Source organism: Boleophthalmus pectinirostris, unplaced genomic scaffold (genome assembly GCF_026225935.1).
Source record: "Boleophthalmus pectinirostris isolate CB_2022bp ecotype Guang Dong unplaced genomic scaffold, ASM2622593v1 HiC_scaffold_17, whole genome shotgun sequence".
In the NCBI taxonomy this organism is placed as follows: domain Eukaryota; kingdom Metazoa; phylum Chordata; class Actinopteri; order Gobiiformes; family Gobiidae; genus Boleophthalmus; species Boleophthalmus pectinirostris.
Window position 1 is genome coordinate 22,722,557 of NW_026571115.1, and position 25,167 is coordinate 22,747,723.

The window sequence follows — 25,167 nt, forward strand, 5'->3', positions numbered from 1 at the left end:
GCTACAAACCACCAACTGGGAATTTCCAGCGTGTGTGTGTGTGCATGTGTTTTGGGAATGTAAGGTGTGTCAGCTCTGATCAAATTTTGAGGTCCTTTATGTTGTTCAACTTCTCAGAACATTGTTTTAAACGTGGTCTTCAAATATTTACTGTAAAAAATAACACAGAATTGAAAAATCAACACATATAGGTCCAACTTTGTCTTTTTGTTCACGTCAGACTGAGGTCTCTGCTCTGCTTGCCCCTGTGTGTGTAGCTGAAATAAATAGGCACTATGACGTCAGTGCAGCAAAACACTTATAAAAAAAAAAAAAATGCCAGCAGAAAGCGAGACACAGCGGCAGAGAAGAAAAGAGCGAGAGGTAAAAATAGTATAATGGCCAAGCGTACTTTAGACAAATTAGAAGCTTAGAGAAGAACAAGGCGAGACACATGTGCAAGGTTACTGTAGAGACGACCGGCATGGCTTGTGCGTATTATGGACTGACTGTGTGTAGGTCATGGGCTGTTCTATGTTCTGCTGCTGTCATGAACAGTACATCTTTTAAACATCTGGGACGGTAATTTGTTCAGTAAGCTATTTACAGCTGTGTATAGGTCACAGGGAACAAGAAAACACCAGCCCTTAAATCTACATTAGCTGATTTTCAAACCACAAAAGAAGGAAGTATGTTTAAAATCTAACTATTTCCTTGTGTTCACAAACTGTTAATATTCACCTGCATGATATTTTGGGTGCATGTTTGGTTTTAGAACAGCTTTTTTCAGATGCCTATTAGCAAAAAAGCACATTCAAACCTAGCATTACTCACACCTTTTACTTCTGTGTAGTTTAATAATGTATTATTAGATACTATATGCAGGGGATATCAATAGGTAGTCTATGGACCAAATTCAGCCAGCTAAGCAATAAGGTCCAACCTGCAGCCCATTTTCCCATGATTAAAAAAATAATATATATATTTTGTGACACTTCCGCATCACTTCTGGGACACTTTGCACTAATTTGCGGCATCTCTGCAGCTGTTCACAGTGAGCCAGAGATCCCCGTTCATCTGAAACCAGTGTCTAAGCACATCTGTGAAATGCACACACACAGACTAAAAGCTTAATTGATAACTGTTTTGAAGTGCATGTTAACAAATGTTAATGTGCAGTGGCGCCGAAGGACACGTTGGCAGCATATTTCCCAGGCTTCACTGTTTGAATGGGCTTAACCTGTGACTGTGAGGACACCTGTGTATGTTCTAATATAATTGCATCTCTGCTTATTGCACTAAGCAGCAAAGCTACCTCTGTTATTGTAGTAGCCTACTGAGCTATGCATTAAACTTCAACTGAACCTGAACCTGTTGTAATTTCATTTACATTTAGGCCTGAGAAAATCTACCTTAGTCCTACTTTAGTGCTAGTTTAGACCTAATTTAATCTTGTTTAAAGTATGGTTAAGGAGTCATAATTTAGGATAGACACTGTAAATCGGAGATAGTGGTAAGTCTGCCTTGGTTTAAACTAGAGCCCGACCGATATATCGGCTGGCCGATATTATCGGCCAATATGGGCACCTGGAGACATATCGGTTATCGGCCGATATGCTTGCTGATATGGGCCGATATTTCACGTGGGCATGTTACCTGTTATAAAGCTTAGACTCTCTACATTATGTTCATTTAATCCAATTTACAGACAGATAAATGTCCTAATATGTGGCTCCGCATCAGTATTTATCTGCGGTGTAATTTGTCTGTGTCCCTACTGTACCTGAACACACCACCAGAGTGACGTCACTTCACTCGTGTGGTTTGTTTACACCCGCAGCGGTGCGCAACATTGAGATTATATTCTTTTTCGGACAATCGGTTTGAGTCTGGATTAAAAGGACATTTATTAGTGCAGACTTGTGATGTGAGGAGGAGCCTGTGTGAGCGGTGAGTGTTGGAAATACATCGACTTTGAAGCTAGCTTAGGTTTTGTTAGCGGTTAGCTGCTGTAGCTCCCACACATAAACAGGCTGTTTTCTATTGGTCTATTGTAAAGTGACTACATTGGCCGTATATTTGCTACTGGACCAGCATTGATATGTAAATGAGCTGTGAATAGACGTGTGAATGATCCACATTTATGCATATAATTAATTACCGCTTTGCGCAGCATTTACGGCTAAGGGCTAATAGCGATAGTTTACTAGCTAGGAGTTATGGGTCGATCGCGATCGAAGCGGCTCTTAGAGCGAACAACGGGAGCCTGCTTCTTATTGGGAGCCGTGTTTTCTCTTTTTCTCACTTTTTCTCTTCATGCCGCATGTAGACCCGTAGTTTGACAGCAGCAGCGGCTGAAAACGAAACTTTCAGAAATCTGCGTGTGCATAGGATAAAAAAAGTACATATTTGGCTGCAGTTCAGCATAAAATGAATAAACCAGGACTAATCTTGGGCTCGAGTGCAGGAGAGAGATAGAAACCGAGTCCCGACACTCAGTCCTGGTTCAGTTCTGGTTTAGTCCTGCTTGCAACAAAACAATCTCAAGAGTCGCTTGGGAGCCGAAAGAGCCAGCTGCTTTAGTGAGCCGAGCCAAAAGAGCCGGTTCTCCAAAAAAAAAACTGGAATACCCATCACTAGCAGCTAGAATGTGATGCAAAAATGCCATTAGGCCAATCTACTGTATGTAAATATGATGTAAAGAGTCAAAATAACAATAAATGTTGCCTAAATAAACCCAATTTAGAATCCACTAGAGCCAAACCTAAGTTTTTTAATCAATTCAAGATTTACAGTGAATTTTTACATCACTAAATATATCGGTGATTATATCGGCTATCGGCAGCTTCAACTTCCATTATATCGGTTTCATATCGGCCACAACAAAATCCATATCGGTCGGGCTCTAGTTTAAACCTGTGTAGTCCTAGAACTGGTTTCTGGTTGTCACAGCAGGTTTGTCTTGGCCATGCCTATTAGTAGAGCAATATTATAATGTATATAATAATGTTACATAATATAACATACAACAATATTATTATTGTTTCAAAATATTATAAAACATTAAATTGTGGTACAGCTTAATAGTCCAGTCCTCAGACCAAAGCCCATCAAAAAATTGGCCCCCAGAAAAATGTAATTGAAGACCTTTGCTACACAGTATGAGGAAAAACACTAACGTTGCTTGTATGTAGTTATATGGCCAGTCTGCAACTCAATCTGCATATAGTTTGTCATTGTATAAAGTATGTTAAATCAGTTCTGTGTTTGCAGTTTGTTATTGTGACCATGGTCTGTTAACTTGTTGAATACTGTTGAATTGTTTGATATTCAAATAATGATATAGAGTGGATACTGAATCAGCATTTTAATTTAAATAGACCCCATATTGGTCATAAAACCTCTATGAGAATGAGTTGGCATGCCAAAGTCTGTTTAATGAACAAATTAACAGATTTAGTTTTTGGTTCACTATTCTTCACTGTACTTTACAAGAAATTATACAGTTTATTATATTGGTCACACTTAACATTTTATCTATTTGGAATAATAACGCACGCAGAGCTACCACTGGGCATGATGACACAAGAATGCAAATGGATGTATCAATCTTAAGGAAATGACGCATGTTTATAATGGCATAATGTTTGATATGCTCTGTTCAATGTACGCTTTCTCCACCATGTAATTTCACTAAGCGCCTAAGTATTGTTTGCGAGGCTGAAATATGTGAAAAACACCTGTGCTACATAATTAGGGTGCTATGACAGCATCTGTGGTTTTCAGAACATATTTTTAACTGTGCATTTCCATTCAGTGTATTACACCTGAGCTGACGGAGCCACTTCAGATCCCTGGGGAAGGCCCTATAAAGCACAGTGTTATATCAAACTGCTGCTCTAGATGTTCATCATAGAGAAACCTGCAAAAAGATACTGGGGAAGCACACAGCTATGTTAGGAAAGGCCCACTGTGCTGGTATTAATGGGCCAGTGCTGCTCAAAATAAGTTATAGTTTCAGTCTCAGAATACATATACTGACCAGAGACAACGTGATAACAACACAACTAAAAATAAATGCACATACATACACTATGACATCAGGGAGCTTCAGTAACAATAACAAAAGGTGTTGGCCTCCAAACATGACTTGACAGACAGACTGGACTTTGTGACCTTAAGCCTGTAGGTCTGTGCACTCCACTGACCTGCATCTGCCAGTGAGCCAATAGCGTAAACGCAACTCAACACAAGATTAGACTGAATTTACTTCCTGTGTGCCCTAGCAATAGTTCAGAAACTGGCTCACAAGCAGTCCATGAGAAGATATGTGCACTTAACTAGTCATACTTTATGCTTTATGGCAAGCAATATGCATACTAGTCTGCACTGCATTGCATAACCTGATACAACATGAATGACAAATGTAAAGATTATATAATTGCTCTGAAAGGTAATCTAGAAGATGGTGGCACACATGAAAACACAAATGTCTGTATTAAATACACTGACTCTTAAATACACAGCCTTGATTAAACAGACACATCGATTTCTATTTCCATACCTGACATCATTCTGAAAACAGTCCCTCAGATGGAGTGCAGAGCCATTCTGATGCTAATGCCATTGCTGTAAGCCCACTAAATCAAACTCCACTTTGTAGGACACATCTCTGAGGACCAAGCACAAAACTGTCTTTAGTGTGTGCCTGCACTGTAGAATGAACCAGTGCTGAGGTTCCACTCCAGAGCTGCAGCTCTAAGTGTGTTTCCCTATGAGTGCGCCTCTCCCTCCCTCTGCTCTCCCAGAGATGACTCACCGGCCGTGGGCACAGCAGCGCCGGAGCTCCTGCTGCTGTCTCTGAGGAGCTCCAGAGGCTGGTGGCTGTCCGCTCCCGACGTGGAAAAGCAAGACTCTGTCTCATAGATGGTCTGCAACATGGTGCACAGTCCTGACATGGGGGGATGCAACAGCATGCCAGGACCAGAGGCGCATCAACCCTAAACACCAGTCAGTGTGTCGGCACAGATGTCAGCATGGCTTTCTCAAGAGACACTGCAAAATGTCACTGAATAACTGACATTGAAAAATGCTCCAAGCGCCCTACTCTCAGAAAGTATCCGGACATAAGCAAACTTCAGACAGTTCTCCCGGTGCTTTGGATTTGCTCTGCCTTCACCAGTATGTGCTTTTAAATTCCAGCTTGTGTTATGATGGTCAGTCTAGAAACAGTTCAGACCAAATCTGATGTTATGCAGTCCTTTTGGGTGGTTTTAAAAAAAGAGAAAGAGTCTAGAAAGCGAGTAAAAGACCCAATCTTCTGAAGCAGTGACAATGTTGGTAATTTCAATCAAAAATGCTGGTTATTTGAAAAATATCGGTAACAAAATAGATGCCTATACATGAAGGTAGTCCCGTTAGCATCAGTTCTTAAACTCCTTCAGCCCCCTTCTGTGCAGACTAGAGCAAGTGGAGAAAGTGGAGAGGCTGCAGCTGAAAAACAAACAGAAGGTGAATTCCCCTGCACGCCGCATCAAAGACTCCTCGTGCCCATCTCCTCCTGTCTGACGAGAACTGGCCCAGAAGACACGGCGGAAGGGAGGCGAGGACGCAAATAGCTTTGGGAGAGAGCTCCCCGAGGTTCCATGCTTCCAAAATTAGAACCAAGCGCTGAGAGAATGACAGAAGAGAGGGAAGAGGGAAAGAAGCAGAAGAAACGAGTTGAAATCAAAACAAATCAAAAAGAAAAAAAAATGAAAGAAGAGAGAGAAAAAATTTAGAAAAAAACAGAGCTGGAGAAACAGCTGCCGGTCAGACTGCTAATACTGAGTGTCTGCGAGTGTGAATGAACAACAGCAGAGAGAAAAAGAGAGGGAGGGAGGAGAGAGAGGGTGAGAGAGAGAGGGAGAGAGAGAGGGAGAGAGAGACAGAGAGAGAGAGAGAGGGGAGGGAAAGTGGATCAGTGAGAGGAGAGGAAGTGGAGAGACAAGGGGAGTCCTTATACAAGCTTTGATCCTCGCTTCACAGTGCTGCTTTTACCGCTATAGAAAAAAGACATTTACTAACAGAGCGAGAGATGGAGGTGGTGGGGGGCACGAAGCTGAAAATAGCCTTGTAGGGAGGAGGAGCCGCTGGATAAAAATAGCGCAGAGTAGAGCAGTAAGCCTCCAGCCAGTGTTGTCGGTGGGGGGTTGTCGTGTCGCTATATGGCTTCTTCACCTGCCGATTGGAAACAAGATGGAACGTTCTTGTCTACAGTTTTGGTGGTCAATCAAAAAACAGCACTTGTTCGTCCATTTCCATGTGTTTATAAGCACCCCCCCGCCCTCCCCCAGGTGAGAGGAGGGAAGGAGGGGTTGGTGTACTCTTTAACCCCGGTAGCTATGGCGACCTGCGCTGTTACCTTGACCCGTCTGCTGGGGATCGGCAGCAACGTGGGACGATGGCAGCTTATGGCAGCAGATGCTTGAATTAATGAGGCCTGTCACTGGTTACATAATCATCCAAAGATTGATTTGAAAGGATAGAAAATAATAGGGAACGCACTGACCTTTGATAAACATGCTCAGCAATTCAAGGCATATTTACTGATAGTAACAATGACGCTAATAATCGTTGATTGTGTGGTAAAATTAGACATAATGGAATAGTGTTGTCAAGAGTAAAACAATACTAAAACCAGTATTGAAAGTAGGTAGGCATTTGAACAAGTATCAGTACTAAAAAAGAAACCTTTTCTGAATAGCTTTAGAATGTGGAGCTGTATCTGAACCTGACCTGAGCAACAAGACCACATAGATTAGAATACGCACATGGACCACTACATACCAGGATCACTAGTAATGGCACTATAAAAGAAAGTACTATGATACAATGCTGAAAATTACATTTAGCTGTCTGAAAAAAATTGTTTTTTTTATTATCATTGTGGCATCAGAATTGGTATTGAGTATTGAGCCTAATCCTTATTATCAAAATCGCATTTGGAATTTTAATATTGTCACAACACTACAATGAATTTTTAAAAATTTTTCCACAGACAACTAATAACAAGCCTCCAATATAAAAAAAAACTATAATGAAATTAATTAAATAAACTAACCCTGTAGCTTAGGTTGTTCTTAAAAGCTTCTGATTTAGGGCTAGTTAATTAAATTAATTTGAATCAAGTCGGGTTTGAAATAGAGTTCGACTGTTTCTTGTTGTTGTATTAAATGGCACTGATTAAAGTCTGTCTTTTTTTTTTGTTTGTTTTCATAAAATGAATATTGAAAGCAATTTTCCTGTGTTTTGACAAGAAAAAATAAAATCCAAGCAACAATTGTGATCAGTCAAGCAAATACAAGAAAAAAAAAATCTTCAATCTCAAATCCTTCTTTTTTCATCATATCTCTGAGCACTGATGTGGTTCTGGTATTACTTTAGCAGTTCTTATATTCTAGCATATCAAACGTTAATGCTTACCATGCATGTGCACTTGTCTTTAGTTCTATTACCATGTACATAATGCATTAAAGGGATCCACAAATAGCCAGGCCAAATACTGCAGCCAGGCACTTACAAAATAAAGCTAAAATAAGTCTGTATTAATATTTAAGTCAATATAAAACAGTCGTCGTGTACTTGATCAGGTGGTGTAGTGCCGCTAGGGAACGTCCACGGAAAACCACGGAAAACCACGGGAAAGCCTATTTTAGAAGCAGAAGACGAGGCAGCACTCACTTCAGTGTCAGTGTGCATATTATTAATTGAAAGTGCTGGCTGCTATTTATAGGCTTTGTTTGTTCCATTCACTTGAGTCCCAAGCAAAAAAGGACTTATAACGATGAGCAGAATGCACAGATAGCACTGGTTCAATGTCAAACTGTGCATGATTTGGTAAAACGATATTTCTGTATAGTGACAGACAAATAGCTAATGGAGAAATATTGCTTATCACAAAATGAAAGTGAAGGTTTCTGGTGTATAAAAAGTATTACAGCATTTGGTATACTGCCAGTTAGTTAATTTTTAATATTGAAAAGTGGGGTGACTAGTATAGAGAATAACCATATTGGGATCACTGCTTTACTACATTATAATTAAAACCCGTGCACAATAACCATATCACCAAATGATACAAACATTCACAATTTTTGGTCAAAATATGCAACAGAAATGGGCTTAAGTGCTAATGTTAACTAGATTAGGTAAAATGCCATGAGACACATACAGATATGGGCGTAAATAGAGATGTGAATGATCCGCATTTACACATATAATTAATTACTGCGGCGTGCAGGCATTTACTGCTAAAGGCTGACAGCGGTAGTTTTTACTTTGTTCACAGGCTAGAATGTCATGCACAAATGCCATTAGGTCTACCTACTGTCTTTAAATATGACTGTAAAGAGGCAAAATAACAGTAAATGTAGCCTAAACAAACCCAACTTAAAATCTAACCAAACAAACCTAAGTTTTATAAGCAGTTGAAGATTTACAGTGAATTTTAACGTCACAAAATATATCAGTTGTTATATCGGCTATCAGCACCTCCAAAGCCTGTTAGATCAAATCTAATTTATTTGTATAGCACATTTTAAACAGTCAACGCTTACCAAACTGCTGAACAGTGAAATAAAACATACAATAGGCAAATCAACCAGAATAATAATGATAAAAATAAAAATAATAATAACAGCAAGGTGCTAAGGTGTCTCTTCCTAACTCTGGGAAAATGCCAAGGAGAAAAATGGTGAGCAAGGATTTGAAGTGCTTCAGTGATTGTGCAGTTCAAATGTGCAACGGCAACCAATGCGAAATCGGTATCATATCAGCACCAAAAAAATTTCCATATGGGTTGGGCCCTACTTGTGTTTTTGTTGTTGTGTCAGTAGTCTCAATATTTTCGCTTATCGTTTCTCTGTATCAATATACTGTACTTCAAAATGTTTTATCTGTGCAGGTGTGGTCACTTAGGGCAGTACTACCCTGTGCAATGCTCAGTCCACAAGCATACGTAACTCATGTTCCTACAAAGCCATTTTTCATAAATATACAAAACAGTACACTACATCTCGACAAACCTGATGCGATGTGAAGTTGTTTCATTAGGAAAATGCACGCTGTTGGAGTTGTAATAGCCCCCTGAAGAGGCAGTATGGAGAGCAGGGGGATCGTCAAAAAATAAAACTGAAAATTATTTGAGATTTTACATTGTCTGCATCTAATATCGGATTTTCAGAACAGTAAAAGTAACACGGTGATCTTAATATGTTATCTGTTAATAATGAATACTCCCTGTAATACCTCCCTTTCATATAAATACACAAATTTATAATAAACACCTACATTTCTGCAAAGCAATTCCTAGACTGATATTAGAATAGTGCATAAAAATAGCAAGTGAACTTTCTGACACTAGCCCAAATATTCTCCTGTTTGCTTTCCTATCACTCCCTGGTGCATTCATCCCACCTCCTCTTCATCACCTCCCTCCTCCTCTGCCTCAGCTCGGTGTAAACAGCTCAGTATCCTCCAGCAGCTTCAGGGATGTCTCACTATGACTCACAAGAACACAACAGGCATCAAGACAAGTATACAACATCCATTCTGACACCGTGTCAAACTCACAGTCCTGTTAGGTCTAATAATTCATTGATGATTGGCTGTCTGGCCCAGGCTCAGAGCTCCAGCGTCACAGCAGACAGGAGCAGGTGAGTGACCAGGTGCCTGCAGAACCATACTAAACACATCTGTTAAAGGTGAGCACTGCAGCAGCCCGGCCGATGACTCATCTTTGCGTTTCTATTTGAGGCGCATCAACCCCAGGAGTCTGTGCTGCGGCTGTCTGTACTCCGCCTGTATGTACTATATTTGTATCCATGACGACCGAGTTACAGCCAGTCAGTCAAGCCTTCACCCCAGGACCCAGCGGTAGATATGTCACACTGTGAGCCAAAACATGCTATAGGTGTTGCACTATGCAAGTCACCTGCTAAAATTCTGATCATAAAAAGGACACACTAAACAAAGAGATATCTAAAAGATCTTTTTTTTTTTTTTTACCTTTAATTGAAAAAATAATTCTACACCCAACAATCAAGTCAAACTTTGTTTCTTTTGTGCATAAATACAACTACAATTAACTAAAGTTTGGACTGCCGACAATCCGTCATTTGGACTGGACATTGGTGGTTCAAGCATTATTTCCTATATAGAATGTGTAATAAAAATATCACAAACAATGACAACAAACATGAGTTCACAAAACAACAGCCCTCTGCATAAAGGATAGTGACTTTGTTACAACAATAAAGCCCCCATGATGCCACAGTGATGAACTCTAACTGAGTTACTGAGCAGTGTTTAAATAGAATCCTACACACTCACTCATACACACTCAGTGCGTGATCTGATACACTGCACAGAATCCATATGAAACAGCCCCACTCTAGCTGTAAACATGTGGTCATCTTCAGTGTTCTGTGCTGTTTTTTGTCTATGTTGCTTGCAGAGAACTGAACAGCTAAAAACAGTGTGATTCACAACTCTATGCAGACACATTTTGTGATTAAAATTCTGCGATTAAAAGTCCATTTGGCAAATGTGTCCTTTAAATTATATCACAGGAATTAACTAGGCTCCGGTGCTATACACCAAAGAGGAAATGCGTTGGGCAAGTCACTGTAAAAACAAGTAGTTAGTGTTAAGTGTGTTACAGGATCTCAGTGAGTTTCGTCTCCACTTATTTCCTCATATGCCTTAGAATCAGAGAGAAGAATATGGTCTGTCTATGCCAATAAACCAATCAAATGTCAGGAAATTATTGGCTACAATGCCACTGCTGATTGGTCACCTTTACAGTCGATCTCTTTTCAGCCAATCGTTGTCATTAAAGTCTCGTCTTACTCCTGTTCAAGTCCCAAAAATGAGAGTGGGTTCTGATAAATCACTGATGCTGATGCATAGTGAGTCATTAATTACATTATTCATAACAGTACATATACAAATAATGTATTAGTAACGTTGTTATAGATAAATGGTAGGGCTAGGGCTGCTACAGAAATATCAATATTTCCATATTGGCTCATGCAATAGAAATCTCAAGAAAATAAACATATCACAACAACACAAAGTTCTCCATATGGCAGAAATAAACTGTTTTTTGAAGGTAAATAGTTTAAAAGAAGATTTTATTAATGATTTTCCATATTATGAACTAAATTAGCATATTTTACTTCTTGGTTTAGTTTTTAATTTGACACGCGTGTTATGTTTTTTGTTTTGATTTAATAGTGATGCATTAGTCTTATATAGTGCTTTTCTAGACGCTGAAAGTCGCTTTACAGTTTTGTGCATTATTCATCCACTCCACACTTGGTGGTAGTAAACTACTATTGTAGCCACAGCTGCTCTAAGGCAGGCTGAGGGAAGAGAGGCTGCCAATCAGTGCAATCGGCCAATCCAACCAACACTTGCGCACACACCGCATTCACACTAACAAATGTGAATGAAGTGTCTTGCCAATGACACAAGTTTGCACTCCACTGTGGCACCTGGTATTCCCAGTGTCCCAACCAAGTACCAGCCAGGCCCAGCCTTGCTTAACTTCAGAGATCTGACGAGATCAGGCTTTGACAAGGAGGTTTGGCCACATTAAATAATTGTGTCAAGAAGCATATTAAAGTATTAGTTATTCAAATATCCTCATATTGTGCAGTCGTACTAAACAGCTTTCCTCCAAACACTTGGGACTTCTAAAGTTCAGCATGCACTTCCGGCCAGCCTCACTGCAGCTGTGCTTACCCGAGGTGTGCGGTGAGCTCATGAGGCTGGCTGCTGCTCCTGCTCCTGCCTGGTCCCTTCCACCGTTAGCGTGAGTCCTCCATGACGGGCAGCGGAGGTGCAGAGAGACAGGTGAGTCACGCTCCTTCTCTGCAAACAAGACAAAACGCAACAGCAGACGTCATTAATTACACATAAAGGCACGCTGACATTTACTTAATGTGTGGGCAGGTGTGCACCGTGCACAGCGGCAAAAAAGGCCTGATCAATGTTAACCTTGTACAAAATGCTACTCCCAGAAAGCTCATTCATTATTTAGGCCCTGTGTCGCATTAGCATTCACTTCACTATTTGTAGTTTGGAAGATAACATGTATTGAAAACCCAGGCTGCTTTTGGTGTGGGTTTTGCATTGACCGCTCTGAGATAAAGCAGTCACACCTGATGCTTTCTGTCCCTCCTGACCTGAGCCTCACGTCACACAGCCTTGCTCCTTCTCTCTTTGTAAGCTTGTCTTTTCAGAGCTGCTTTTAATGAAGTTACCACTAATAACCCCTGAATAGAACAAAACCCATTCTTGTAATGAGAACCACTACTTTGGTACTTACAAAAACACACTTATGAGCTGTATTTAATCCAACTTAAGAGTAGAGAGAATGGCGCCATGTCATTTTGATTACATGGAAAAACAAGCTCAAGTAGGAGTACACAATATTAGAACAGCATACAATCAGAAAGGCACAAATGAGGTATAGTCAACTTACTTCCACACAGAAGGCCATCAAATATTGCCATTGCAATATAGGCCTCCTCGCACTCTGGCAAAACCGCACCAGAGCACTGAAAAATATATTACAGCAAATCTCTCACATTACACGAACCAATGCAATGTCTATTAGCAAAAACAAAAATAATCTTAAGATAGTTACACAAAAATGTTTTAAATTAAAATTTATAAGCAATTTTCTGGAATCTACTAAAATCAGAGCAGTGAAATCATGTTTAAAAAATATTTAAAATAATTATATTGCAATATTTTATCCCTTCCTAAACAGACAAACTCTGTGAAAACTTCTGCTGTTTATTTGAGTAAGGGGCTAAGCCCAAAATGGTGCCATGACTTTAGCCCTCTTTTTAAAGGTGTACAACTGTAGTGCAACAGTCTAGCTCTTTCTGTGTGTCTGTGACCTATGTTCACCGGGCTCAGTATGTGTGTGTGGGTGTGTGTGTGTGTGTGTGTGTGTGTGTGTGTGTGTGTGTGTGTGTGTGTGTGTGCGCGTGTGTGTGCATGTGCGTGTGTGTGTGCCTGCGTGTGTGTGCTTGTGGGGCGTCATGTGGAAATCACCCAAGCAACAGGCTGCAGCCCCCATAGCACACCTCCATCCATATGTGTCCATGACGAAAACCAAGCTACACCATATGTAATATTGAGAACTGACAGACTGAAAAGTAACTACATCAGCAGGTACAGCAGCCTTTGAAGTCCAAAATTAAAAACATAATTTCAAGAAGTATAGTATTTGAAACCTTTTTGAGCTCAGTTTTTAACACCTTATCTTGGGATTTTAACCAAGAAGCACAATATGTGCAGTTCAAAGGACATAACTTGAATGACTACTGGACTGTGTGAAATGAGCTGTTTGTTTTCCTGTATCCACTGAGACTGTGCAAGAAGCTTGCTAAGGAACTAGCAATGAACCTCTGAGATGCTACAAACCTTTTACACTAAATTTGTTTTTTACACCAAATGTGGCAGAAGACCTTCCAGTGGAAATACTCTAAAACTGTCCAGAAATTCTCTCTTCGAGGGAATGAACCATTTCATCACTGACTGAAACAACAGATTGGAATGAGAAGAAGATCAACTGGTTCCCCTTGGAGGCTGCTATGACGCTGCAAAAGATTTACACTTTTGTCCTGATGATTGCTACTCACCGGCACTGACACAGGATCTGCTGAGCCTATCTGACCAATTCTCCTGTTAATGCACATTGAGACCTTTGACTGAAACACAAGGACGACTGAGATGCGCAATAGTTGCTGTATGTAAACTTGAATTTCCCTCAGGATGCTTTAAATATCTTTCTATGTATGTATGTGTGTATGTATGTATGTATGTATCTATTTATCTATGTAGCTATCTAGCTATCTATCTTTCTAGTCTTTTTTGAGTGCAAAACATAAATTCTCTGCGGTAAAACCTGATTTTGGATTTACAAAGGTTTATAAAAAAATGAAAACATCATCAATTGTAACTATGTTATTATTAATGTACACTGGAATTAGCTTAGTTAGAATAAGATGTGTCTGCTTCACTGTGGACTACAAGGTAGAAATAGACCTATTAAGTTATAGTGAAGCTGTAGTCTGGCTCCACCATGTGGTCCAGTGGGTTTCTGCTCAAATGTTAAACAAAAACGATGCACTGTGGAACTATAAACTACTATAAAAATAAAAGAACTGTAGCAAACGTATGGCTCTTGCATTCCCCAGGTTAAAAATGTTCCTCATTACAATGTAACCATAAATTAAGAGGAGGTCTCAAAAAGTTGCTTTATCTTTTTTTTTTTTTTTTTTTATTTATATATATTTTTCTTTTTTAATGTCTGTGTTTTATTTATTTATTTTTTAAGAATTGAGTTAGATTTCTAAACTGTTCAGTTTCAGGGGATCCGTGAGCCCTTCATTAGGGAAGGATGAGTGTGACACAAGAAAAGCCCGTCTTAGCTATAATGTGATTTACAGTAAACTGCAGGATCTGACACAGACGGCCAGGAACAAGAGGACTGAATTCTACACTGTATCATCATTATCATCTTATACTCCTCCTCTGGAGCACAAATGAGTTGGAAATGTCACAATTTTTTTGTTAAATGACAATGATTAAAAGTCCTATACTGTATTGTTTATGTTCAAGAAATTAATATGACACATGCTGATTATGTTGTGATAAAGCTCAGAAGGTAACATGGTGATCTAAATATGTTATGTGTTATAGCAATGAATACTCCCTAGAAGTAAAATAGCCCCTCTTTGAATATCACAGGTCACATTATTATCACATATTATTGCATATTGTTGACTGCAACTTCATAGTCAGCAAATGACATATTTAAGAAATTGCTTTGATGCTTATACAATAAGTAAAGCTGATATTTACCAATCATGTTTTAACACATTATTCAACAGAGATAGGCCAACTGCATACAGGCTGAAAATGCACTTTGTTAAAAGGAGCTCCAGCTGTTCATTGTCAGCAGGATATTATGTGTATGACTTTGTCCAACGATCTAACGCTCACAAACACATTACAGTACATAACACAACATGGAGCAAGTGAGTGTAGATATTTATTAACCTCTATAGTAAATGAATATAAAGGCCTTAACACACAGTCACTGATATAATATAGAAAATATAGCTAGAGGAACAGAATGTGAAAAAAACAAACAAAAAACACACTAATGTTTTCAGTTTTATGCATCACCTACAGTTTTTAATTTTAGATTTTTAGCAAGTGTTTCCCATCTTCAGTGAATAAATAAAATAAAACCCATATGAACCTAGACTCTAATAAAACAATTAAAACAATCAAGTATAAAATATTACATAATAAAAAAAGCATTGATTATATAGAAGAACTGCTTCATATATCACACAACAGGTTAGTGCTTTCAAGTCTCTCCATAGCTTACCATCAAAGTGCATCTGCCATATGAACCATCTCACATGCTGAGGACCTCAGGGACCAGCCTCCTGCTGGTGCCCAGAGACAGGACTAAACATAAGGAATCAGTTTTTCAGTTTTATGCAGCTAAAACCTGGAGCAGTCTTCCTGAACATGTGAGACAGGTGTCTATTTTGACAAGGTTTAAATCCAGGCTCAGTCAAAACACTTCTGTGCATTTGACTGAAAGGCTTTTATTCTACACTGTATCTTTTTTATTCTGTAAAGCTCTGAATTACTTTATGTCTAATTGTGCAATACAAATAAACTTGCCTTGCCTTTTTGATCCTTTAACAGGCTCATGTTTCCAGGTGACTAAACCACATTATAACGGGATATGAATTGTGCTTACTGTTGACAGTGAGTGTGGCTATGTAGAAAGGAGCTACAGTGGAGTTTAATCTGTTTTCTGATTTCTACGCATAGAATTCATTTTAATTTCTGAAAACGGGTATTGCCAAATCTGCAATTTTGGGGAAATTGCAGTCTGCTGTTGAGACACAATAAACATTTCTGGAGTCACCGTAGCAACGCACCAGATACCCAGATATTTCCATGTCCAAGCATTACATAAGATAAGACACAAAAAAATGAAAACAGGACATCCCAGGACATCCCACTGTAATCTCCATAACTGCCACAAAATGTAAAGCAGCTCTCATGGGTCAACTGAACGCCAGATCTAAACGCAGTATTACATCACATGGCTGTACTACTCATAATCACAGTGAAAGGAGCACACTGCCACACAGCACAAGCATGCAGCCCTGTGCGGTAGAACACTGAGGAGGTGTTTGTGCACATCCACTCCTCATTAGCTCAGGGCAGGTCACACAAGTCAGTGTCAGTGGCTATCCGCTTGGTTAATGGGATCTAGACGTTAGCATCCGTGGTGTGTATGTGTGCCAATGTGTGTGTGTGTGCCCAATCCTAACAGACTAACCTGCTGCTGGCCAACTGCTCTGCTAGCCCCGTGCACGCAAACCCACACACTCAGCTGTGGTCACATGACTTGGGTGTGGCGGAGAAGAGGGAAAGAGTCCCTCATATGGCCAGCGCTGTTTAGAAATAGATCCATATTGCTTTCTCAATCTGGCTGCGCCACCTCCTCCACTTCACACCAGCATTTCCTAAAATACCTGGCCCCTCCCGACAAGAAGAGCCAGCCGGAAGTGCTGCCTGGCAACCGGGCTGCCGTGGAAACTGCTCACCTGAACACCTCTTCCCTAAACAAACAGCAGGTGTGATCAAGCAGGAGATGGAGAGCGGAGAACCAAAGTTTGGTCTGAGCAGGGCCTTACAACTGTGAAATCTGTTATGATCTATTCTTAACTTAAGTAAATGTTTTCAGAAAAAAAATCTAACACAAGTTGGTCCTATTTAAAGTGTTCATATTACATCACTTTCTGATCTATGTTATAGTGTTTTTCCTCATCAGAAACCTACCCAGAGTTATGTTTGGTTTCATTCACACGTTTAACACTCAAACCCTACATATTTAGGCTGAGTTCTTCTCTTGAACTGAAAACACTCTGTTCCACCTTGTGATGTCATGTGCTTATACAGGAAGTACTCCATTGTGTTTATAAACTCTATACACCTGGATAATTTTAACCCTGGTATTGCCAATCTCTACTGAACATAAAAGAAAAGGTAGTTTTTAACTACCACTTCATAACTTCATCAAAGGTGGAACAGAGCGTTTTGAGCTTTGGAAATGTAGACAGACTAATAATAAAGGATTATTCAAACATGTGAATAAAACAAAACACAACCAGAATGTTTTTGACCCATTAACAATATTCTAACATGGCTTAAAGCTCACAAGAGTAATTTAGGAACTTAACTTAAGTAATAAAGGAACTTAACAGCTGAATTATGAGTTATACTTCAACTAATTTATTGCATATTGTTGTTGGGCCCTTGGGCAAAGCTATATGTATACAGAAGTAGCTGTAGCTATCACTGAGTATGGGACTGAATGAAAAGCAATACTATTGTACAGCAACATGAAAATGGCTGTATTAAATGCATAACTATTAGGGATGTAAGAATAACCGAAATATTGTGATATCATATCATCAAAAGTCTCACAATAATGTCGTGGGCTGTCACAATATATCAAATTACAAGTTCCTTTGCGTAAATGGGTGGCTGTATAGTAGCAACAGCTTATAAACATAGGGAATTACATATCCCATGATTCTTTTTAGTGCATGTTTTTTACTTAAATTCTTGGGATTATGACAGTAATAACTGACATCAAAATCTTGTCAAGGTATTTTAAAAGCAATAAAGAGTCCCATCTAAAATTATATTAGCCTCTCCAAAATATTGCAATAAATATTGTACCGTTGCATCCCTAATTACTATTATGATATAGTTTCTTCCAGGAGTTTGTGCTTCGTTTCAGTTCACAATGAAAACTAAAGAAAAGGAGATGGAACAAACGACACATGCTGACACTGACAGAGATTGGACGTAATGACCTTGGGGAGGTGGACGCTGAATCTTGCCAATGCTTGCCCAAAGGGATTACTATGAATTCTGCTCCTTCAACAGATTCTACATTCAGTTGTTACAGCGCAGCAGTACACAACCATGATACAAACACTAGGAGCGAGTTTATAGTTTTAAATAGAAGCAAGTGTAACGTAGTGACTTCACCTGGTCTCACAAACTGCAGCTTACCCATGACAGTCCTGACACATCCACAATGTCCTTGGAGCGCAGAGCAGCAGGTTGCATATTAAACACTAAGGAGAACACTGGGCCTGCTGCTGTAATCATTCAGACGCCCCATTAGATCCGCACTAACCCAGCTCTTCTATCTACGACATACAGTACAATTCAGTCTGTGTTTACTGCCCGCAGACATCCCATGACTATTGTAAAGAATCCCTGTAGCGTCACTTGATCAATAAATGCTCTTTCACATGAGAGTAGAAACATAGAAAAAAATACATTCTCTAGTAAACAGAGTATTTTCATTTACTAAGGTATCAGCTTGATACTCGACACTAAATAATGCAACTTTATTTATGTTACCATGTGGTTTTACACTAGTTCTGAGCTCAAGATCCACTTTAAACTACCCATTAGTGTTGTGACAATACAAACAAATTTAAAACTCGATTTTGATACTAGGAATAGAGTTGATACCGATTCCGATACCAGAATGATAATTAATAACACTTTTTCTAGTAAAAGAGTGTGATTTTCAACTTTAAATAGTACTTTCTTTTATATTACCATGTGGTGTTCTGATACAGCTCAGGATCATTCTAAAGCTATTCAGGAAAGTTTCATTTCTGCCACGTGAATATAATTTTATTTTGTATCAAAACCTACTCAAATGAGTATTTAGTTTCAAGACTAGTTTTAGTATTGATTTGAATCTGATTTTCAATACTTTTGACATCCTATTGTCCAGGAAAGGTCATGCCTTGTTCATGTGATCTTTATCGTATTGATACTTCAAATGAGTATATAGTTTCGATACTGATTTTAGTAGTTTCAAAAACCCTACAAGGAGGTAATTATTATTTTCCTCCACCGGCTACTAGTACTACTACTATTGTTGAATAAACAAATAATACTTATGATTAGCTACTTACATTTGGTATGCAGAAAGATACCAAACTACTTAACCAATCATTCATAATAATTTATGGCAGAAGAAGCACGAGCAGCATTTTTAGGTGTGTTATATTGTAATTACCATTGTACAATGAATTACAATTATAAAATTAAAGGGTTACATAATTTATAGTATAGCATTGTCATCTGAAAGCAGCAAAATAACCCTGTTAACCCTGTAGTTAAACCCCTATAAACATGTGCACGTCACTCTTGTAGTTTTATAGCAGTTACAAAGTAGTTTAAAAAGAATCCTTATAGAAAACATATCAAATCAAAATCCCTACTACTTTTACCTTTAGTTTCAAAAATGATGCAGCCCAACTTATGTCATTAGAAAGTGGTTAAACTAAACTAGTAGTTTGCTACTAGTTTTACTGTCTTTTTTTCTTTCGTAAGAACTAGGCTTGTCACAATAAAAATGCCTGAAGTGCGATATATTGCTGTTGAAAATATAGCCAATAAAAATTATAACACTGAAACTAAATTATGCCACTGACATGATAAACCTAAAGTAGGATTCTCTCAAACAACGAACATTGCTAAAGTTATAGCAGAAGGAGACGCCCTTGTAGTTAGTTTGCATCGATAAAGGAATAGTAACAGAAGTAATTTATTCAATCCTCTATACCTCAAATCTCATCATAGTACAGAAAAATAACAAACAGTTCCTTTCTAGTACAAAGAAAAAAATACCCCCAATAAATACAGACCCCCCCAAAACTATGGTTCCTTCTTTCATATATTGAACAGTATAGTAATTAACATAACGTGGGGCTGAATCTTCACTGTTTATAGAAAGATTATGACTCTGATAAAGCAGTAATTTCATGTATATTGCATAGGAAATATGTAAACTTTGTATTTTATTTAAGTGTACTTAATCAATATATCCTCAAGATGCTAATCCAAACAACTAATCTATTAAAAAAAATTGTAGGATTTACTGAACCTGAAAACATTCGTTGACTCACATTAGAGTGGACACTGGTCAAACACCACCACTTATGAATCACCATTTACTATCATTATTACAACCACCGTCATTGAAAGCCTTGCAGCATGGACTCGCCGCTAGCCATGTCAGTACTATACTTAAACTTGTGACCACGCTAAATAACTGCATTGACGTGTTGTGTGGTCTACCTGGTGACTGTAGTACTTGAGAGGGGGGCGAGCTGGTGCCTGTGAGGAAAGAAAGGAGAGAAGCTGCAGGTTTGGCTTGTTAATACCCACACCTCTTTACGTCAGCGGTAATTACAGAGCCAATATCCAAAAGAGTTGAACAGGCTTATATTGGGCGATTACATAAGGTGTGACCGGGCTTCAGAATGCATCATTGCTCTAGTCTGTAATTATCAAACATGCCAAGCTCGATGGAGTGCATCTAACAACAACATGTCCTGATGGTAACCTGCAATCTAGGAGAAACACAAGCATCATAACATAACTTCTTAAGCACACTTCTAAAGTACAGTAGTAGTGCTGTAGTCAACAAAAGAAATACTTGGTTGACTAGAGACATGCCTTGCAGATTGATTAATCGACTATAAAGGGGGCGTTTCCCTAATTATATCTGAACAAACCTGCACTCACAAGACTACAACAGCACGGGAGTTAATGCAGGAGTGCAAATGTGTATTCATACAGTATGTAAAAAAGTAGATAAAACTCACAAAGATTCACAACTAAATTCACCCTTCAGCTAACTCACTCCATAACCTCTACTTTCAACTATTGTCCAGTATAAATCCTTATCATTATAATGACATAATTAGTCACCTAAGTAAGACACCAGTGACTTATTAACCAACTAAATAACTAATGACTTACACCCCTACAGTGTCTCATGGTTTATTCAATATTTGAGTATCTATCCACAAAATTATACCTGTGATAATGATGGAAAAAGCCGGGTCAAAAAAGTTCAGCTGGAAAGAAAGAAAGCTACTGCAAAAAGTTAAACTTGATTAAATAAAAGTGCAGCTTGTGTAAAAACAAAAAAACAACAACAACAAAAATACAAAAAAAAAGACAACTAAATAAATACATCAAGCTACGAAAAAAGGTAGTAGGTAAATACAAAGAGAGAGAGGAGGGACAGCAAGTGGTAAGAGCTAACATGTTTGGGCACAACACAGAGAGAGCTACTTCAAAGTTTAATTAAAGGGAAATTGAATTAGAAAAATAAAAAGAGTGAATTCTGAATTGCAAGCCCAAAAATGTTTACAATTATGGTATAATAATGTAATAATCAATGACCCAACTTCCGACTGTTTTGGAGCATGTGCTTAGAAGTTGTACAAACACTGCTTGTACAATCTAATCAAAATGTGTAGTAACTTTGATTACTTCACACATGAAATAATATTCTGCCTTGGGTGTCAACTCGTGCACCTTCACTTCACGTCATGCTTCGTATCAGCATCCTAAACAGATCAATCAAATGGATCTTCAGTATCAGTGCAGGAAATAACTCTGATAAAAGTCCCCATAAAAGTTCTTTTGGTTTACCTTTAACTATAGAGGTGAGAGGTGACTTTGCAGTAGCAGTACCTGTTTGGTTGGACACTCCTGGCCCCTTGTCACCATGACAGCACATGCATATAACTATTACCTCTACAACTTCATTAATTCCTCCTCCTCGTTAGCTCCTGGCTGCAGCTGCTGATGGTGCTGGTAGTTTAGTGGCTAGTAGTCAACTTTGAGCTGTCACTTGCTTGTTGTTCCTCGATTATAAGCAATCTAATAACACTGTCCTCCGATATGCAGGGGGAATAAACTGGTCTTTGGTTTAGAAGATTCATTCCTGTTCAAAATCACAAGTTTCACTGTTAGCATTCATTCCTGCCAGGTATACTTTGGTTAGCAATAGCAGCGGAGAACTATTCCCAAGTTAGCTGAATGTGCTAGCGTGCAGCAACTTAGCAAATATAATTCAACACCGATTGACTATTATAAACATTTAACAGATTTACTAAAGCTTATTGGACATTATTTGCTTTCTACGGGGTAATCTCACATACTCATTCCTCCCGTCTCGTGAAGTCACCCTTACCGTGGATGTCAGCGGCTCTTCCCCGAAAGCGTACGCGTGCGGAGGTCGCTTTCTCCGCGGAGTCTGCTCGGTCAAAGCGTCGGTGCGCCCAGTCCCTTTTCCAAATCCGCCATAAATGTCCCGAATGAAAACGCGTGGAATTTAGTCGGGGAGAAAAGTCGATCGCCGTCTCACCTCCTACCGTTTGGCCGCCTCCATATTTACAGTGTGCCTCCCTCTCCCTCCCTCGCACCCACCACCAACAACAACATTATTGACGTCCTTCCACCCCACGTGACCAGTCTGCGCGAGCTAAAAATAGACTCAATAGAAACCAACGGGGTGCGCGAGGAGACGGGCACCCGGGCAGGCGAGCAGGGCACACACAGGCTCTCTGCATGTTAGGTTATCAGCAAGAACTAAACAAGGTTCATTGTTTCTCTGCGTATATTCATGCAGACGAGTAGGACATGTTGCAGGGGCTCGCAGTTTTTGCCTTTTGCAAAATTGTCAAAATGCCGGTTATACTTCTAGCAGGTGCACATCAAAACAGATTACATCATGACACCTGTTGATGGATGAAATGTTGCCAAGTTGTATGCAAGTGGAAAAGAGGCATGATTCTAACAACCACAGACCACAGGTTGAGAGGAGCATTACCCAAGATCTGCAGTGATAAAAACTAAAAAGGAAGGAATCAGTGCCCAGTGGTGCAAAACCTGCAACAAGTAATTAGTTCCAACCACATTATTTTCATTTCATTTATTTTATTTGAGCAAGCTGCTACACTTTTTTTTAAATACATTGAGCAGAAAATGCAATGCTCAAAAGGAGTAGGCAGAAGCAAAGTTTATTCGAGTCTACCCCCTTTCACAAAGAAGTGTCATATTTAATGCATATTTTGATTATAAAAAAAGAAAACAATAAACGGATAAATTCAGCACCAAAAAACAGTTCCCTTTATATATACATTACAAATGCATTATGTTTTATGCATGTGTTATAATAATTAAAAATAAAAGTAAATTGTCACTTCAACCTTAACTTTGTCAAAACATGGGCTACTGCATTTTCTAATAAACCATTAAACCAGTTATTATTAGAAATAATCTAATAACAGAAATATTAGTTTGTACTTTACTTTAGTAGTAATGTGGTATGAGAGAAATACCAATCATAACTGGGGATAAAGAGATTTATGAGAAATTAATCCTAGGTGGAATGACAGGTGTGTGCGTCCTGTATGTAATTGTTGTAACTACAATAACTGTAGGCCTAAATGTTCTTTAAAACACAACAGTGTGGTGTGCTTTTCATACGTCATAAATGTTCTCTAAAACAGACCTGTGTGATGAGTTTTTCATACTTCATACTGACATTGGATGCCTTCTGCATCCTTCATCTGAAGGCTCACGTGATGTTACAGTGACGTGATTTGCCAGCTGATTTACACAAATGTTGGCACCAGGCCTGCACTGGTAAATCAGTCAACACTATAACACCACATGACCCTTTGACGGATGCAGAAGGCATCTGAAACATGTCAGTAGTATGACATATGAAAAAAACATTACAATGGTCTGTGTAAAAGAACATTTATTTAAGAATAATCCTGGAAGACCAAATGAAGTAACTGTAGTAACACTTTTAGTTACCATGCTGTTACTGTGCTGTAGTATTAAGTAATTCAAGCATTGCTACACTAGTAGGATTTTAAGTCTTAAAGTGTTTCATGTTAGCAGCAAACTTTCAACATTTATTACAACATTTATTACAAAATACTGCCTGCATTTTGAAATATTTTTCTCTCAAAATGAAGGCAAATCAAGGCGTGAACATCTGATGACTATATGTGCTCAGTTCTGGGTTAAACATTGAACATATTATAGTCATCGACAAAGAATGGCAGCCATGTCTCTGTCTATTTGCCTCAGGGCAGCTGTATCACCACTGAGCATGACAAAAGATAAACTTAAATGTTTATAGCTTACAGCAGTTTTGTTATGTTTAATTTCTAAAAAAAAAAAAAACACACACACACTGACATACACTGACATTTTAAACCAAAGATGTCTCAGATGGATCTGTCATTATTAACAGGCACATTCGCTCCCAATGTGAAGTGAGGAGAGCAGAGGAGGACTCACATTTTGCTGCTAAAAATATCTCCCTCTCAACACAATGTGACCGCAAAAAACAGGGAGATGAGTGGGAGGTGAAGGGGATGGAGAGAGAAAGCTAGTGCAAGAGAGAGAGAGAGCGAGAGAGAGAGAGAGAGAGAGAGAGAGAGAGAGAGAGAGAGAGAGAGAGAGAAATAGAGAGCGAGGGAGAGAGAGAGAGAGAGAGGCAACGTGCGGCGCTGACATGACGCTCCGGAGAACATGAGGAAGACATGTGGCCTGAAAAAACAACAACGAGGGGGAGGCAGAAGATTCTAGATAGAAGATGCTAATAAAACCAAAGAGTACACGAAGAAGAAGATACAACAGAGTGAGCTATTCTGGATTGGATGCTGTTGCCATGGTAACACTGGGCCTCTATCGTATATGGCTTTAAAGGTGCTCAGAGGGTTTGCTGCTCAATGATGGTGCTGGGGGCTGAAAATAAAGATAACCGTCCAGAAATGAGAACGTACACCCACTGGTCTATATAGTAAGTAACTGTGGGATCTGGGACCTATTCATATAAACAAACTAACAATGTATTCCTCTATCAAATATGTACATTTTGTCATTTACAAATATGATGCTACAGTTCAATTTGTAATTCATTATCAGAGTATATTAGGAGGAGTTGCAGTAGCACTCCTTCCTTTACAGAGTGTGACTCAGTCTGCCTCTAAAAGTGCAGTGGGTGAGACCTGTTGATCATGATGGACGTCAGCTTATAACATCCTCCTCACCGATCTCTGCACAGAGCCCAGGACAGAGCTAGTCACCCTGACAACCACATCCTCAGGAGAACAGCTCCCTCTCCTCCATCACCGATACGCATTAGAAACCTTTGCAGCGATGGCTGTG

General features: G+C 39.1%; 1 protein-coding gene and 1 pseudogene across 3 annotated transcripts in view; both read right to left on the reverse strand.

Moving 5' to 3' along the window:
• The window catches only part of hdac5 (histone deacetylase 5), a 51,159-nt gene extending 28,766 nt beyond the window's left edge, over nucleotides 1-22,393 (reverse strand). For 2 of the 3 annotated variants that reach the window (XM_020927276.2, XM_020927275.2), the window contains exons 1-2: nucleotides 22,169-22,393; nucleotides 11,767-11,895 (exon numbers count right to left, since the gene is read on the reverse strand). In XM_020927276.2, coding sequence (XP_020782935.1) covers nucleotides 11,767-11,788 — 22 coding nt within the window. In that variant the 5' untranslated portion in view covers nucleotides 11,789-11,895; nucleotides 22,169-22,393. Of the gene's footprint in view, nucleotides 1-11,766; nucleotides 11,896-21,727; nucleotides 21,920-22,168 lie in introns of all 3 variants that reach the window. The other variant, XM_055152258.1, reaches the window with a different exon arrangement.
• On the reverse strand, nucleotides 11,505-11,619 carry LOC129408787 (5S ribosomal RNA; annotated as a pseudogene).
• Nucleotides 22,394-25,167: the final 2,774 nt, after the last annotated feature.